The sequence below is a fragment of the Melozone crissalis genome, unplaced genomic scaffold (genome assembly GCF_028551555.1).
Source record: "Melozone crissalis strain CALT ecotype California unplaced genomic scaffold, PUWL_Pcris_2 ptg000018l_1, whole genome shotgun sequence".
NCBI lineage: Eukaryota > Metazoa > Chordata > Aves > Passeriformes > Passerellidae > Melozone > Melozone crissalis.
In genome coordinates this window covers 16,219,290-16,237,773 of record NW_026535796.1, presented here as the reverse complement: position 1 = coordinate 16,237,773, position 18,484 = coordinate 16,219,290, and the positions used below count along the sequence as shown (strand labels likewise).

At 38.6% G+C, this 18,484-nt stretch overlaps 1 protein-coding gene across 1 annotated transcript in view; it reads right to left on the bottom strand.

Annotated features, from left to right (window-relative positions):
• HSD17B12 (hydroxysteroid 17-beta dehydrogenase 12) overlaps positions 1-18,484 on the bottom strand; it is an 83,309-nt gene that overhangs the window by 3,178 nt on the left and 61,647 nt on the right. The window contains 3 exon segments of the mRNA XM_054276350.1: positions 5,189-5,254; positions 8,576-8,657; positions 14,043-14,077. Of these exon segments, the coding sequence (XP_054132325.1) occupies positions 5,189-5,254; positions 8,576-8,657; positions 14,043-14,077 (183 nt within the window).

Here is an 18,484-nt window from a genome sequence, read left to right as displayed (position 1 = left end):
CACATGCCTGAACTCAGAAACATCTGCTGTTACTCTCAGCAGCACAGCAGGGAAAGGGCCCCTTCAGTTCTCATTGAGTATGTATCCATGCCATAGCTGTGCACATTTCAATAGAAATTTTACCACCACAACCAGGAAACATTAGTATGTCTGCTCATTCCTTCACCTGAGAACATAAAAACTGTGCCCTTCTGTCTATAAATAGGACTTTCAATAATCTACTACATGAGTCCACTTTCAAATGGGAAGGAAAATCATGGAGACCTAAACTTCAGAAGTGAAAGCAGCAACCACTGCCTTTAAAGTCACCAAAAGCTACAAATGCTTGGATAAGAAAACTACTCATTCTGCTACCATAGCAGCATAGGTGCCTCATTTCAGCTCCAGAACGTGAACTGCATCTATTTTTCAGACTGCATTTTAGAAATGCAATCTGAAAAGCATTTTTTATACTTATTTTAATATTTTAAAAAGTTAAAATTTTAAGCTTCTTATTCACCACCAAATTATTTCTACAACATCCCCACTAAGAAAGTTACAATAGACGTGATCTAGTATCTTTCTCTACTCAAAACAGCTTCAGAAGTGAACTGCATTATCCAGTTACACCACTGGACAGCATGAAGGGGCAAACACTTGTGCATGAGGATACTTGAAAAAGCAAGCATATGGTAGCACTGCTGGATTGTTCCACAGACTTCAAGGCACACAGAAACATGGGATTACACTCCAACCTTTTTATTCTCCCAGATGCACTCCAGAAAACAAAAAGGCAGGTACTTAATTTCAGATACATTAGATTTACCACCTTTATAGTAACTGGACCTTATTTTAATAGATATCAAGAGACCTGCTGAATCTATTTAGTTTTCTCCTCTTCTTCCTTCCCACAAAGAATTCAGAGATTCATGAACTGTATCTAAAACAGGCATAACAGATTTAAAAAAAAAAATCACTCTTTCAAGCCTTTCAGCATTTTACATTCAGACAGATATAACCCACACTACCTGGGCAAATAACTCTCCTTTTTCAGGGAAAGCTTAGCCTGCACTATAGTTTCAAAACATGCCTTAAAAGTAGCTTATGTCAGTACAGTGTGTCTTGCTCACTTGAAACATTTGCTACTGCTTACAGCTCTGATGTGTATTAAAAGTGGCTCACACTCAACACTGGGTTCTTGAATATTATTTAGATGTAAGAAGTCAGATCTCAAGACCTGAATAGTTAAGTCATAAGTCCTCCAAAGTCAGAACAGCTTGTTTACACAATTTTATCACCTTTTTTACCTTACTTTTAAAAAAGTAAAAAGACCTGAACTCTCCAGTGTTGCCAAATAAGTTTCCTTCCCTTTCCAATGTGGGAAAAAGGAGAGTGGGGAACATAAAAGGGAAACAGAAGAGTTACATCAACCAAAGCTGATCTGTATAGAAAGCTGAACAGCAAAGCAAAAATGCTTTTGAAGGAAGGATGGTAATGCCAGTAAGCATCACTTTGGTGACATCAAACTTTTGTGAATACCTGGAGATAGAGCTGGGCCTATTCAGTGTTGTGAAAAGGAAGCTGGTGGTGACATCTTACCTAAAATTATTTCAGCAGTAGTTATGAAGATAAGAGCCAAACTCCTCTGGGTAATGCCTGATCAAATGACAAGAGGGACAACTGTCAATTTTGGCTGTAGACTGTCAGACTGGACATTAGGGAGAAAGCCTTTTCACTAGGAGAGCAATATAAAATTCAAACAGACTGTCCAGAGAGCTCAGAGCACCCCTGCCCTTGAAGGTTTCCAAGATTTGGCTGCATAAAGCCATAAGTAGCCCATGACCTAGTGCCAGCAGCAATCCCACTGCTAATTGCTAGGCAATCCAGCTGCTGGGAGAGCAGGAGGTTAGGGTAGAAAACTTTCTCGTAATCCTTTTAAATGAACATTTTCATGAATTTGTGGCCTAGTATTTTATGTAGTGAATACAATAAAAGAAAGCAGATAGTGCAAGTTTCTAGCACTATAATTTTGCTATGCATAGTAATGAAGTACAGAGGGACAATGCCAATAACTACCTGAAGTTTAAAATGAGAATAAAAGAAAGGGTCAAAGAACCAAGCAATATTTCTAGACATATTAAAAGATCAAAAATTTTATAAGTCTGCAGAAATCTCTTTCAAGAGGAGATCTTTCCGAAAGTCTTGAGAAAAAACTATTGTCACCTTCTTCCTGGTTTCTTTTCTTTTGCCTCTTTTCCCCACGTAAACACACACCAGATTTTAACCTATGCTATTACTGTGCTGCTTCTGAAAAATTAAGCAGACCTATCAGCCAGAAAAGTATATTTTTTATTCCAAAGATGGCTACACTGCAACAAAAGCACTGTCAAAACTAAGCTTCCACAGATGGTAATCCACTTCAGCAAGACACATACTTGAGGCTGATATGAAGAAACTGATAAAATCCCTCTAGCACTTTGTTTCTGCTTTTCACACAGTGGTACTCTGCAGGTATTGCATGGCAGACGTTAACTGGTTTCAATGACGATGATCTAGCTGGAAGGGCAAGTCTGGAATTAAAAGTGTAATGCTTCTGAAGGTTATAGAGATGTACTTCAAAAAATTCTAAGAGGGATGCAATCTTCCTTAGGGATTGAAGGAGATAAGTCAGCTAGTCTTCACAGGAAGGTACTTGTAATATTCATTAGTGGCTTATAGTGACTTAGGCTGAAACAGGAGACAAGGACATGGACCTGCAACAAAATTAGCATAACAAATTGAAGCTGTGACAGCTATTGATAATCAGACCCACATAACTCAATGGCAATTCACTGTCTACATTTAAGGGATAAAAAGCAGTGGTGTCAGGAATTCAGCATCCTAAGCCAACACCAGAGTCATAAAAAGACAGTTTACCACAACCTGTAAAGCTTTGTAAAGGAAAACATAACTGAAAATACAGAAAATTAGAGTAAATTCTTCATTTGTTTGTAATCCTAAAAATGTAAGACATTAAAAACCCTTTTCCTAGCTTTTCTATTCCCAAACACTAGAAAACCTTTCCTACACTATGTACATTCATATTGTGCTTAATGCCTTTATCCAGTCATGAGTTACTGGGGTATTTACCTTTACAGTCTCAACAGGTACTCCTCCATAGTCAGCAACAAACATTCTTGCTCCTCCTTCATTCTCCTCTCAAACTGCTAGGAGTACTATTTAGACAAAATCTGGGGAGGAGGAGAAGACTGCACATAGAAACAACAGATCCCAAAGACGTAACACTTCCTTCTCCTGCCAGCATCTGTCCCTAAGCACCCTCACACTGAAGTAACTTATGAGCAGCTATGCCTAAGAAAACACCAGAAAACAGAGGCTGGATGTGGTACCACAACACAGGCCCCCACAAATTCACACCATCATTATTGTCAGTGAAGCTGTGTGTTGAAGGGGCCTATGGCTCAGCTTGTAGACAGATTTCAACAGGAAGGAAGTCCACCCAGAAGACTTGATACTATTGATGTAGGAAAGGGCAATATTTTACCAGTTGCTTGAGTCTCATTTTGAGACTGTGATGTGACAGGCCGAGAGAGGGCTACATTGCATGTAGATGAAAATTATTGAACAACAGCTGTGTGATAGTAGAGCTAAATCTGCTAGTAATACAATTTGAAAGACACTGAGGAGGTAGAAGTAATCAAGCAGGGCAGAAATGGTGAGAAAGCTGTAAGGAACTTGCCATGTGATAAACATTGACCCATTGCAGGACAGTTTGGAGCTGTGAGAAGAGGAAGTAACAAGAAGACACAAAACACTGAAAGTTTTTCCAGCTAAATCCACTTCAAGAACTGAGAGCACACAAAATGCCCCTGTATACTGAAGCTGTACCTGTTCAGAATGCTACCTTTTTTATGCATCCTCCATTGCTGCACACTGGTCTGGCTGTACATCCCAGAGTGCTAAGGCACAGAATCAAGCACCCAGGGGAGAAGTGAAGCTTTATTTAATACCAAGTTTAAATCTAGGTTTAGAGGAGGTTCCCACTAAAAGGCCAGTGACTACATGGGAGCAGCTCACCCAACAACTGTCTTTTTTCTTAATGCAGTCCATCCTCAGGAAATGTGACAGGACATTTTATGGTGAGAAGTTCTTGTTTTGCTAAATATGCTTAAAAGAAAAAATAATCTAGCACATCAAAAAGGTAACATAGCCTTAACCATAGCCTAAAAGGTAACAACTTCCCTATAGTATTAGCCAGTAATAAGAGTTGTGCTTTTTTGTACAATGATTACACATTTAAAGCAGGAAACTTTGTGCTTTGTGTTTCATAAAGCCTTTGAAGTTCAAGTGGATTTGAGAATCACAACACAGAACAGAGAAATGACAGGCATGGACATAGGCAACCCTGTTTGCAAGATCCCTAACTGAACTTCAAAAAGAGATACCATTGTCTTCACAGTGCAGGTAAGATCTCATACCACCTTTATTAAACTGATTCTTGCTCTGGAGAGGTTTAATCAGCAATGGAAGGTTCACTGTGATCAAAGCTGGAAATTCCAGCTTTGGAAGCAAACACTAAGAGTATGTGAGAAGTGATATTAAAGGAAAATCCTATAAAGCTGTGAGAAACTGGTTTGGTTTGCTTTTGGTCATGCCAAAAATAATTAAAATCAAGGAAGGTAAACAAATGGGGAGGGGGCAAGGAGGGCTATGAAGCAAGACTCTTTAGCAATACAGAAAATTAAATCAGTCAGTTACACATGAAGGCTCTTTGAGGCTTTTGTTCATTCCTCAACTATGCTTAGATTAGTAGTTGATTCACTGACACTGCAGGGATTCTCCTATTCCAGTTGTTAGAGCTGTTACCCATGGAATGCCTGTACAAATACATTCCACAAGTGTATTCCAGTGGATGAAGCTTCATAAAGATGTATTCTACAGCACTGTGCACAGCTTTATGGAATACTTTATCCATAAGGGTTCAATTAGCACCATCAGCTAAAACCACACAAAATCAAACCATGTCTTTTGTTGCTTCAAGACCCATGGTTTCAGAGTAATTTAAGAAAGCTGCTAATGGGATCAAAGGAAATCCTTATCCTTAATCTGTGTCACACACTCATGAATAAGAGAATATGCTGATTCCTTTTTGTTGCCAAGACACCAATGTTGCTGTGGTAACCACACTTACATGAAACAAGCTACTCACCTGCACAATGATGCCCTTGCTCTTGTATTCTGCATTGAGGCCTCTGGAGAAGTAATCCACAAAAGCCTGCAGAGAGAAGAAGGGAAACATGCAGCACGCTACACGTTACAATGGAAACTCTAGTTTAACACTTTTGTGTAAGAGTATTTGAGTTACTACTTGGAGTTCCTGTTTTCAAAGTGAAAACCCTAGGTTTTCAATGAAACTTTGCATACAAGAGCAATGCCATTCAAATAGAAACTCTATGCTTATGAAGTATTTTTACAGAAGCAAGGCTCAATCTAAACAAATAAACCCCTTTTTAATTTAGAAGGAAAAGGAACTAGATTTGTTAAATAAAGTCTAGTTAAAAGAGGAAAAGACAACTTCATGTTCACATTGTTCACTACTTTATGTCATCTTCTTGGATATTTTTAAGACTGATTTAATTGGGTTCCTCTTGTGCATGGTTTTTAGAACATAGTGTTTAAACACTTAGTCTTCTGCCTTTACACTTCTAAAAAATGCCACCCTATGGTGACACTTCTTCCTAATCCTCAAGTCCACCTCCACAGATTCTCCTCCAAACTCCTGGAAGTTTTAGAAATTGCAAAACTGAAAGTTCAAAGAAAGAGGTTAAAGGACTTCAAAGGTGGACGTTAGCACCTGCCTTCAAGATGCTCTCAAAGCTGATACAGCCACCTCCTTAACCCTGCCAGGAAATATTGTGCTAAGAATCAAAGACTACTTAGCAGTTCAAACCAGCACAGATTCCCACTTCCCAAATTCTTCTAAACTACACTTTCACCTTACCCTCTTGCCCAATGAGACAAAATATCAGGTTCTGCTACGGTTTCTTGTTTTAGAGAAGTGACACAGCCAAGTAGGATGAATGGAATACCTTCAACTGAATGAGCTAAACCATCCATGCTTGAAGCTAAAATAAATACTAAGTAAATTAGTTCAACTATTTAAGCAGCAGTTGCTTCACACCAGATTCAAACCAAGCAGCAAAGCCCTGGTACTGCACCTCCTTTACAGTTTTCCTTTGGTCACCACGTCCCCAGTGGTTTAACACAAGTCCTAACTGAAGCCAGCACCTAAAGTTGGCAGTGGCCAGTGTTTTTCCTACACAGGCCATCCCACTGAATTCAGCCATACAAGAAGCAACAGAAACACTCCCACACTACTGGACTATTTCTAAAGACACTCTGCTGAGCATACTTGGAAGATCTGAAATGAAACTGGATTTTTCTGTATAGCATGTACGTCCTTTTACTCTTCTTCTTTAGGTTGCATGTATAAGCTAGCAGAAGGCTCCTTAAACCATAAAAAGCTTATCTGCTGTTCAGCTGCTCTTTCTTTCTTTCTCCCTCCCCTGAGTATAAGTTTGTAACAAAATTCAGTACTCAACATGAATGAAACTGAAAGTCTGGCCTAGCAGCAGCTATTGAAATGAATCCTCTGACCATCCTCTTGAACAGGAAGGTACCTGCATGGACATGCCAAATGGTTTGGTGCAGTTTCTGAACACAGCAGTCAGGTGCATATGTAATACCTGCACAGAATATACTGATAATCTACTAAAAAGAACTATATTATGTTAATGAAAGTGCTCTGATCATTCAAATTTTTAACTACTCCTCCATGACAAAAGTCCTGATGTTGGCTACTGCTCCAGTTATGGAGACAGAATACAAAAGACTGCCTTCTCTACTATAAGGAAAATGTTCATTTCACATGAGAAGTGAAAGCTATTTCCAGTATACAAATAAGGTTTGGAGTTTTTCTTCTTGAAGAATTTATTTCAAGACAAGTTGGGTTTTCTACCTCCACAAGTTCAAGTCCCCCAACAACCTTGAACCTGAAGTCTTAAGAATGCTCTCTAAGTAAACATTCCCTGAATAAGCAGACAAGCATTGAATGTTGGAAAATTTATTCTCCTTGGATATCCAAATATCTAATAACAAATCCAAACAGTAGAGGCATGGGGGTGAGGTGGGAAATTATATAATCATATTTCACTTCTCATTAGCATTAACACAGGTAGAGAAATCTGTCAAAATATAGCACTATGATTCCTTTAAAAGAGTCTCATTCCAGTGTAAACTAGGGAATTCTCCACAGGAAGGTTAAAGACCACATTTGTTCCTGATAATTAGTCAAAGTTATTGACTTACACCTGAAGGGTATTATGCTTTAAATCCCCTTTAAATAGATAAGGGGAAAAAAACCCTAGAAACTGCAGATACTGTCTTTCTATAGCTACATTAGGGGAGTCACTTTCATGCTTACTAATCTTGCTGTAGGAGAAGATGGGCAGTGCTGAGAACAGGCAGATTATTCGACCTGTAACTTAGTTTTTTAAGGGGAGGGGAAGAAATATTTCAGATTCCTGCGAAAAAAAAAGACTTACCAAAGCAGTGTAAGATATATTATCACTAAAATCAGAAGCTCAGTTGATACCATAAAGCTGAAAGCACTGCCACAACAAAGTGACCATTTGTATTAAAACAAAAAATTGTCCTCTCAGGAAACAGCTACTTCAAGGGGAAATTTTATCACCTAAAGCTACTTCAGGCTTCTAAACTTAAATATATGCCCTCCTTTAGTATGAATAAAATAGTGTGCATCAACTCCCTTCTGGGAATATGAAGATGTTACTGAGAATCTAGAGGAAATGTGAGTCTGTTCTGACATGAATGACACTACTGAAGGTTTCTTCATCCAGTCAAGGTTCTGCTTAGACTCTGAGATGCTTGAAATATTCAAGGTAATTACCAGGTATGCCTGAAAAAGCTGTAGTGCCATACTGCTTTAATGCCAGTGTAAATGTCTCTTGCATTCTGTTTTATCACATATGCCTCAGCTCCATGCTGGGTACCCACATTCTGTCTTTACAGTGTTCACTGGAGATATTTAAGGGCAACATTTTAGAATCCCCTGAAATTATCTTTGGGAAAAAAAAATACAACCAGCTGCAAAAAGATGAAACTGTCCCAGCAACACAAAGAGAAACTAGAGCAGATGAACTTAAGATGAAATGTAGATCACAGAATTATCACAGAATTTAGGGGAAAGACGATTCAAAATCAAAATAAGAAAGCATGTTAAACTTAGTCAATGTCCTTTCTCAGCTTTGCACTAAGCTTGCTTGGTAGACTACTATCATTTTCCATTTAAAAATGAAATACATGAGGAAATACATAAAATAGTCATTGCTATGCCAGTAAACCCTTGCACTCAGTTTTCTTTCAACCTTCCAGTTTCCACTATTGGAAAAACTCAAGACAGAAACTCTGTGCTTTTAGTTCATGAAAGCACCACTAGATGGACACCAAAACATTTATTCCTGTGAGTGTTGCCTTATGTTTGACACTTGATTTCAGTGTGGAAAGGAACACTTACCTTGGTTGCAGAGTAAAGAGTCAGCAGTGGAGTTGGACACATCCCTGAAGCTGATGCAATATTCAGGATTATCCCTTTTGATCTGAAAGGAAGCCAAGATATATTATAATGAAATCAAGGAAACATCTTTCATGTTTCCAAAAATTACAGCAAGCCTAAAAACACCCTTTAGAATGCAACTGAGATTAAGATCTGTTTAAAAATCCCAACCAAATCCTGAATTGAAATTCACTTTATGCACAGTTAAAAGTATCCAAGCAGCTGGCGTAAATCAGGAGCAACTCCAAGATCAATACAGCAAGAGAATCAAAGTTTTATTTACATACACATATACATACACACACAATGAGCTAAACCATGCAAAACCACTGAGTCAAGCTGGCACGAGTTCAAGAGGAACTTCTACATCTTGGGACAAGATGGCAGAAATGGCAACACAGTTGCATTGTATGATTTACACTCTGATAATTACTTTCATCTTCTAAATATTACTTCATAATGGACCTTCAAGATAGCAAGGATCTGAATTTACTGCTCAAATACAGAATTTAATAAATATGGAAGATATTCAATGGATGAACACAGAAAATAAAAGTTGTCTTGCAGCTGTATTACAGTAACACTGAAGGTATTTATCAACAGTATTTTGGTAAAGATACCTGAAATTAGTGACCACCTGCTCTGTCAAGCCTTTCTAAAGCACATACACATAGGACAGGAAGGCTCCTGACCACCCAATACAGACTGATATGAGCCATATCTATTTCTGAGTCTAGTTTTACCTAAAAAACCAGACATATTTAGTGCTAGGTAGAAAAAAGAATTAATTTTAAAAGCTTTATGCAAATTAGAGCAATTACTCTGTTAGAAGGTCCTGAAAGACAGTCCCACATAGTGAAAGATAAATCTCTACTTCTTCCCACCCTGCTGGAAATTCAAGGCAGTTTATCTGAACATAGCATAAGTATGCCATGCTCAGTGCAGTGAGAACACTCATGCAGGCAGACATCACCCAGCTCAAGTCCTGCAGATTCACAAGAGTTTCCATCAGATTTGTTCAACCAGGTGCACCCTACACCACTGCTGCCACAATCATTTCAGTAACCATCTTATAAAAAAACCAGTAATTTAAGTCACTGTTAAAAATTAAAACAATATAAATGCTTTGGAAATCATGACAATAGATTCTAACCAGCATGGCTTGTGCCATGATACAAGTGTAAATTACATCTGTGACTGATTTGTCACAAGGAATGAGATGGCAAATGTGACAGAAAAGAATAATTTCAGTCATTCAGGATTTCAAGCACCTTTGCCAAAGTTCATTGTGTTTTTCAGGACTTCCCTGCAAGGCTTGGTTGGTGAAATAAGGTAGTAACACTGATCCAAATATGTAGCATGGAAAGTGTAAGATTACAAATTAATCAGGAATTTTCAAGGCAGCAAAAGGTTAACAATGGATCATAGAAAATTTTTGTATCAAGACAGGCAGTGACTGTGATATTTATTTATGAGCTCAAATTGAGATTAGCAATGAATTTTGCTATTCTCTTAAAAAATATTAATTTTTTAAGAGATTATCAGATTGGAGACTACTATAAGGAGCTTTTTAAAAGCTCAGGCTGCTATGTGAACAGACTACAAAATGGCAGATGAAAAATCAATATTAAGAGTGCATCAATAATCTATTATCAATAACCAAAATAATGCTTACTAAAGAAAAAATTGTGAATTAACCACAAACCTTGCAGGGCTCTAAACCAACTGTCCCCTCCATGAAAAAACTGAACAGGAAGTTCTACTTTGTGCAGCAGTCACCAAAACCAGCCAAACAACGGGATGCTGGGAATGGGAGGGACAGATCCTCCACCACCACCAAAATCCTGAATTACAGTCTACAAACCATCTTTATCCCTCCAAATACTGAACAGAAATATTAAGAAACTGATGATTTAAGAAAGGGAAAGAGAAGAAAAAAAACCACTCTGAGACATCAATTTATTTAAGAGACTATTAAGAGCAGCCATGATAAGAGTACACACACTAACAAATGAAAAGATCAAGATTTTGATTTAGCTTCTTAGAATACAAAAGAAAGATGACATTTATTTAAATGAAAGACTGAAATTTAGATCCAAAAAACCAGACTGCACTTCTTATATTCAGACTAGGGAGTACTTGCCACAAAACTGAACTGAAGACAAAAGCTTAACAGGATTCAAAGAAGGACAAGCATTGATATGGATAAACACAAGCCTCATGCTTTTAAAACAAACTGAAGCTTGAGAAGAGAGGCTGACATGCAGGCAGCAAGCACAGGTCTCACAGCGCCTGGCTGCACTGCAACCTTGTAGCAGGAGTCGTGGCCACCACCTAGATGGAGTGAATTAATGGTCTGACCCAGTAGAAACACAAAACAATAACAGCAGCCCCTTGCAGAAGCTCTGTGTATTGGTCTCTTTGAAGCAGTCACTGCCACTGGGGGTTCTGTGGTTGGTATTTTTACATTTTAAAGAAAACAGTCCTAGCCTTAAAAGCTCATATCTTAAAACCCCCAGATAAAATGAAATTGAGAAGCATGTGAGTATGGGGAACACTTCCAATTACTCCAATTACAATTCTGCTTCTTGGAGGAATTGCAGAATAAATGTTTTTAGAGAGGGATCTGAAGAATTACTCAAGCATCAGCATGGTAAAAAAGAAATTTTGGCTCCATCTAATTCAACCGTGCCCTTAATGGGAAATAAAAAATAAAACAAAACCAAACAAAAAAAGTTGGTTAAGATGAAGAGAGCCAGGCCCACACCCTCACACCTCCCAGTCATTCTACCTTAAGTGGTCCAGCACCAGGGAGGCTATATTTAGCCATCTCCCTGTTGCTGTGGCAACCAGCGCCTGCTCCAGCTGCATGCCAAGTGGAAAGAGCAAGCTTCTTCTGTAATGTAATTATGCACTTGCTACTTTCCTGGCAATAAATACCATAGTTTGGTGTTTGTCTAGCAACAGCCAACTGATTTTTGGTGGTGGCAGCTTTTTTTTGTTCCCAAAGACATCAAGCCTTGATTTTTCAGTTCTATGAGTTTCCCATCTCAGAGAGTAGCCTGAGTATTTATACAGGAACTGCTCGTTTAAGTATAATAGGAAGCTTCAGATAATAAATTGTCACTTTAAATGTTCAAAACACAGGAGAGAAGTCACAGCAGAGAATCTAAACGCCATTACCAGAAGTGGCATTCATTTAATGCAGCTGTGTTTAATATAAATAGAAAAGTAAAAGCCAAACCAAGATGTAGCTTTGTTTACTCCTATCAGACCTGGATGCAAAGCATGCAAAGTATGCTCTATTTTTGTATTTATCTTGCAATATATTGTCATAAAGCCAACATTCAAATACGCACTAGAGCAAGCTGCAAGATGCTATAACACACTACGTCACATCTATCTACTCAACGTGCTCTCCTCCTTGAACAAGTGAGGAATGACAATGAGGTTCTTAGTCTAGCCTTATTCTTAGAGCCTGAAGCCCTTTTTTCTAGCCTGTGGTCCCATGTGAGAAATATATGGCAGACCTGAAGAGCAGCTGAATCCAGCTCCAATTCATTCATGCCCTTGAATCTGCTGGACATCCATGTCCTCCTGTGGCTACAGACTCCCAGTAGTGTTAATGGCCTGTGAACTATGACTGTGCAGGAGCTGGCAGCTGCAGGCACTGCTTATGTGCACTGCAAACCCAACCAGCTTCACAAAAATCAAACAGAAAATGGAAGCTTTTTCAAGTATTTTTCCCTGAGATGGAAAGCAAGGCTGTCATCCAAATGGAGCAGTCTTTTAAAGTGGTTCCTTATAGTCAGGAAAAAGTTCAAGATGCATATTTAATTCTTTTTAACTAACATTAAGGTTTTCTTTCCAGGCTTCTTGAACATTTATCCTCAGAATCCCTGAGGTAGTCATGAAGTTAGAGAACTAAGAGGAAAGACGACGTATGCTCAAGGGCAGTCAGAACCAGAAGTCAGCAGGATCCTGGTTTGCTGCCTTTCATTCAAGTCATCTTACCTGCATGGATGTGGAACAGAAAAACCTATGCAGGATATTCTATAAGTCGAGTATACACCATTCTGTCCTGAGAAGCTGAAGAGATAACTCTGCCAAATGGATAGCTACAATATTTCTTAAAACAAAGAAGAAACTGAGGCAAGAAACTTAAGAGTTTTTAAGTTCCAAAACCTAATAATGAAATAACATTAAATCCCCACAAAAGTATAAATGTTTTGGTTATGTTGGCACCTTCAGAGGACAGTGGTTTCACAAAAAACAAGTCCCTTTATCTATCAATAACAGTACAAGGACAAGGAGTAGCTTCTGACCTAGGAGCCCTGAGTATGTATCACTGCTGTACTATAATAATCCTCGCCCTCTACTCCAGCTTCATGGGAAATATTACACTCCCACCCCAGAGCTCAGTCTTGGGCTCAAATCTCTTTACATGAAATAAACTTATTCACATCTCTTGATTGGCTAAATAAAAATCTTAGCTCACCATCATCCTGATGTGCTAGACACTGACTCCTGGCTCTGACAGTTTGCACCCAGGAAGAAGCTTTGTTTTCAAAGTGAAACATCTGTGTATCTGTGCAACATGAGAATAACTGAATTCTGGTCTGCACTGAAGACTCTCAGACAGTGGGACAACACAAAATAAACTTTTTTATTTTTTTCCATCATCTTTGCTAGATTTGGAGGCTTGCCCCACATAGGGACTCCTCCTGCCTATTTGTTTGCATGGTTCTACAGAGTTTTCCCCAGTACTGTGAAGACGGCTCAAGCATGATCCAGGGCAACCCCCAGCAAGGCAGGGTTAGCACCCCAAGAGAGATGGCAAACAGCCAGCAGAGCCAACATCAGCTGCAAAACAGCCTGAGGAGACTAAATGGAAATCATGAACCTTTTGGTTTCACCTGGGAGCTAGCTGGGAAGTCAGTACATGTTTTCCCTGTTGACAGTGGTGTGTTATTCTAAAGAGCTGGTCTTCAATTCTATTCTTCCAAATGATCACAGCCTTTCCTCAATATACCTCCTACTGTATAATGAGAACATATTCTTTGCATCCATTTTACTTACAATGACTTAGAGAAATAGCCTTAAGAAGGTTATTCCCAGGAACTGTAACCACCCCCTCAGAATAGCAGGTTGTTGAGTTAGTGCTGATGAGTCAGACGGGCTTTTTAATTCTGTTCTAAAAGGAATCACCACAACAGTGGAGAAGGGAGAGGAAAAATAAAAAGGGAATCGAGTGGAAAAGGCTTCCACCGTCTGATGATTCATGCACCATCAGCGTGACTCACCCAGCATTACTCTGCCATTAAAACATGGAGACTAGGCTGATTAGTCACAGTAATGAATTTTTCAAGAAAGGATTCTCCCCTATAAATAATGATGACTTTGTCTGGATAGTGTTAGTGTGACTCACCTTTCCAGCATGCCGGGCAGCACCAATCGTGTCATCTGCAAAAGGAAAACATTGGTGATGGCTGAGAGTGCAGACAGCAGCCAGCCAGGGGCCGAGGGAAGCCTCCCTGCCTCCCAGAAGCAGTTGCCACCCCCTCCACCCCAAGCACGGCTCGGGGAAGCAGAGACCATACTTTGCGTAGGCAGTTTATTTTTATTCTACCTGGATAACTTGGCTCTGTCAAGTGGTGTGTGCACTGAATCTGGTGAACCCATCTAGGTAGTAGCACAAGAGTAAATAAAACAAATGCCTTCACCACTCTGCAGCATCCATGGCCTCTACAGAACATTAAAAACCAGAGTACTACAATACAGGTACCATCTTTCTCTCTCCCTGCAAAAAACACCTGTCTTCCTCAAGTCTGACTAAATTTACCACCTATGCCAAGATTCAAAACATTATCCAATACATGATACCTAGGCTTACTGAACTGCTGAGTTTAAGACAAATTATGGAGCACCAAGAGCACTGACAGAACTAGCGAACATATTATTAACTACAGAAAACATTTAAGACTGCAAAATATTTTTTGTTGATTACCCAGGTGTTTTCACACTGGAAAAACTACATCTCCAAGAGAAAAGTCACCTGGCAAGCCTCCTCAGTGCTTTGGAAACTCCTGCCTTTATTATGACTCTGAGCAATCCATCTACAAGCTGGCTGAAGAATTCTCCTGAGCAGTAATCCTAAAACAAGATTCACAGTTGCAGACAGAGCCTCTCTGACAAGGGAAACAAATTAAGCATTGATCCAAACTTGGACAAAATTTTAATTAGTGTAAAATAGTTAATTTTCCTACTACTAATTACTACCATCCGAAAACACAATTTAAATCCAAAACTTCTGCCTTCCTGAAATAGTATCAAAATTCTCCTTGTGCCAAGTTCAGCCCTGCCCCATGTGAGCCTATGAATAATTGCCACTGACACCAAAGCCAGATCACACAAGAAACATAAACTGCTACCATATTTGACATCTAAAAGATGTTCCAACAAAGTTTTTGAGAACATGGAGGGGTGGGTAATAAAATACTAAAACCAGCACACACCAAAACATAATGATACTTCCACTGATCCCAAATTACCTTGATAGCTTAAAATAAAACACTGAATATTTGAACAGTATGGGAAGAAAAACACACACAAAAGAAATCAGCATATACAGGCACACAAAACACCTGCGAGCACTTTGATAACAAAGAAACAAATTTTATTGTAGGAAGCTACTCATTTTATTATCACCACTGCATTAGCCCTCACATATGACTCAATCTGGGTTTGAGGTTTTATTGTTTGTTTGTTTTTATTTTTAATTATAAAACATCAGGAATAAGGGAGAAAAAAAACACAAAAGAAAACAATCTCAGTTGATTGCAACTGACACACAAAGAAAGTGCTAGAGAAGGGCTGTGTTTTCCATTTTATTGGCATTTCTCCCTTAGAACAGATTCTGCCATCAGCCACACTGCATGACAGTTTTGATAAGGGACTGTACAGGCAGGAGTTGAACAGGCCTTCCTTTCATGAAGTCAGCTGTTGACACACAGTACTGTCAGCACTGCCCCAGAAGTCCAACTAAATATTCAGAGCTGATAAGCATCAACAAGCTAAACAGATCTGATATAGCTTCAAAAAACCCTCTGGTATTAAGTTTAAGTATACATGAGCTTTTTCATACACTAATGCTCCAAAAGAAATGTAGAAACAACTATTTATTTTAATCTTCAAGGATAAAGAATGATTTGAGCTGATTTTAAGACTGGCTCAAGATTGGAAGAGCTTTTATCTGATCCAAGTTTTATGATATCTTCCACAGATCCCTTGGCAAAAAGCAGCATGCTGTTTCTTGCCTCTCAGGGCAGTGGAATGCTGCATATCATCTCCACAGATTGGCACATGGACATGGACTGGAACTACCTTCCCTTAGACAACCCATAAATGATGTGAAAAACCAGTACACAATTTCCCAGTAGTGTAGGGGAGACCCCACATTTGAAACTTTGTCATAAATCCACACAAATGCATTAATGGTCTAAATCCAAATTGCAACCCACCAAGCAGCTCTAACAGTTTATCACAAACCTGCTGGCTACTAAAATATGCTACAATAATTGGTAGAGTTACATAAAATAAAAAAACTAGGAAGCCACTGACAGCTGAAATACAACAATAGGTACACAATTTGGGGAGAAATCGAGAAGTCTCTCACTACCAACTGCATTAAATGGTTTGTTTCTAAAGTTCAGCCGAACAGCAGTCAATTTTTTTCCCCTCCATAGAAAAACACTGATGGCAAAACTGAATTTCATACTCAGCATCACTTCCCTTTGTTTTACTAAAATTCTTATTTTGAGGGAATTTCAAAATTCTGTGAAATAGGGCAAAAATTTCTATCAGTATTTTTATACCTTGTGATGTGTGAAAAAATATATTTATGAATATTCAGTACCTTGATGTGAAAATACTGTTATTTTTAAAGAGCAGGATAACAGAAGGCAGCGCTCTGAATCAGACTCACCTGACCCAGCCAACTGCACACTCAAAGTGCCCGACTGGAAAAATGCTGGCAGGGTATTCTGCAGCCATCCTCAGGCCTGGCAATTTTATACACTCTATACATATGTAAAATATTTTCAGCATTAATTCAAATAAAACAATCAATAGCAGAAATGTAGTTTTATCACTAACAATGGTGTCAGTGGTGTCTACTCCTGCTTGCATTGTAAGATCCTTATCCAAAACAGCCAAACTGGTTAACACTCATCTTCAATAGGTGTAATATCAGACATGCCATTAGGAAAAACGGCAGTTCAAAATCAAAACATCTAGAACTGAATAAATATCTCCCAGATAAAGAATCTAAATTTCAGCTAGATCTTGTTTAGAGATAGTCAATTCTGTAATGGTGTGTAGCTCATAAATGGCAAAGCCTTGCAAGTCAATCTATAGGAATCCATGCAGGATGTCAGAGAACTTTACAGCAGTGTTTGTTTCTTTGAAGACCATTTAATACAGGCAGAAGCAAGTGTCAGGAAGCCTAAAGGACAGGTTGGGAGATAACCTAAAAAGAGTGCCTTCAGTTGGTGATTACTGAACATGGTTAGGCTTCCTTCACATAACCCTTTTTTTTATGAAGGAATACTATTCCACAGAAATGTGTGCCACAGTTGGAGGTATGAATGAAAACTCAGGTAATTCCAGACGAGCAGTTAGGCTACATGAAAACTGCTCATCTAAAACAAAGTGGTTTTTCTTTCTGAAAATTTGCATTAGAACAGAGTGAGCATGTGCATCTGACAAATTAGTTCAGGACAGACTACTCAGCACAAGAAATTGTTAATCTTTGATATTTTACAGAGTCTGTCTAAAAGTTATGTTTAGCACACAACCATGAAGAGTGGTTGGTGCACTCTAAGTTTTTTGTGTGTTTTCCAATTATTTCACATACACTCATAATGCTACCACAGAGTTTGGGGTTTAGTTCCTTTGGTTTGGAGGGTTGCTTTGTTTTTAAGCCAACTTCTTTCACACCTATCTATCCAGATCTCAAATTCCAGGATGCTCAAGGCAAATGACTAACTTTAAGTAGAGATTGATTACAGAGCAGTTCAATAATCTTTTATAGGCAGCTATCATTTCCTTACGTCCTTTCATCTGCAACTGCATTTATTACATTCCTGGCAAGCACTGGCTGCATTGTCCACTCTTCCTTACCAAATCTGTCTTCTACCTTCTAGTTCTGGAAAAAGTAACACCACTTTTACCCTAACAAAGCAAAGATTCCTACTTGCAAATACAAGGATGCACAGACTTATGGTTAGATTTATGTTCTAAAGCAGGCACTACAATTAAAAGCTGCAATTAGAGGATGAGCAAATATAGTTGGAAGTCATAACCATGGGTTTCCAGTGATTTTTCTTCAGAAGAAAACCTCCCATTCTTAGTTATCACTGCATTGTAGTCTTTTCTCAATCTGGTCCAATCAATAGCTCAGAAGTGGAGCCTTTGAAAAGAATAATAATATGCAAAACTTTGAATATTTTTCAAGTGATGTTACTCAGACGACTAAAATACAGCAGGAAATGATAAGATAAATATTCAAAGTCACCCTATGACCTTATAACAACTGTTATACAACACCAGAAACCTAACACCATAGTTGTATATTTACAAATGTAAATCATAAAGACAAATCATTCTATGATGTTACAACTGCAAGTCATTCTTTCCACTTCAAAAGAATATAATGGTACCCTTTCTGTAACTAGAGCTATACAAATAAAAAAAAAAAGGGTGAGGCTTGAGAATTTGGACAAGTTTGCTACAGTGTTATGCAGCTAAGAAGCTTCCCTGACTCAAAAACCTGGGGTGAAATTTTACCAACACAGAGCAACATAACTTTTT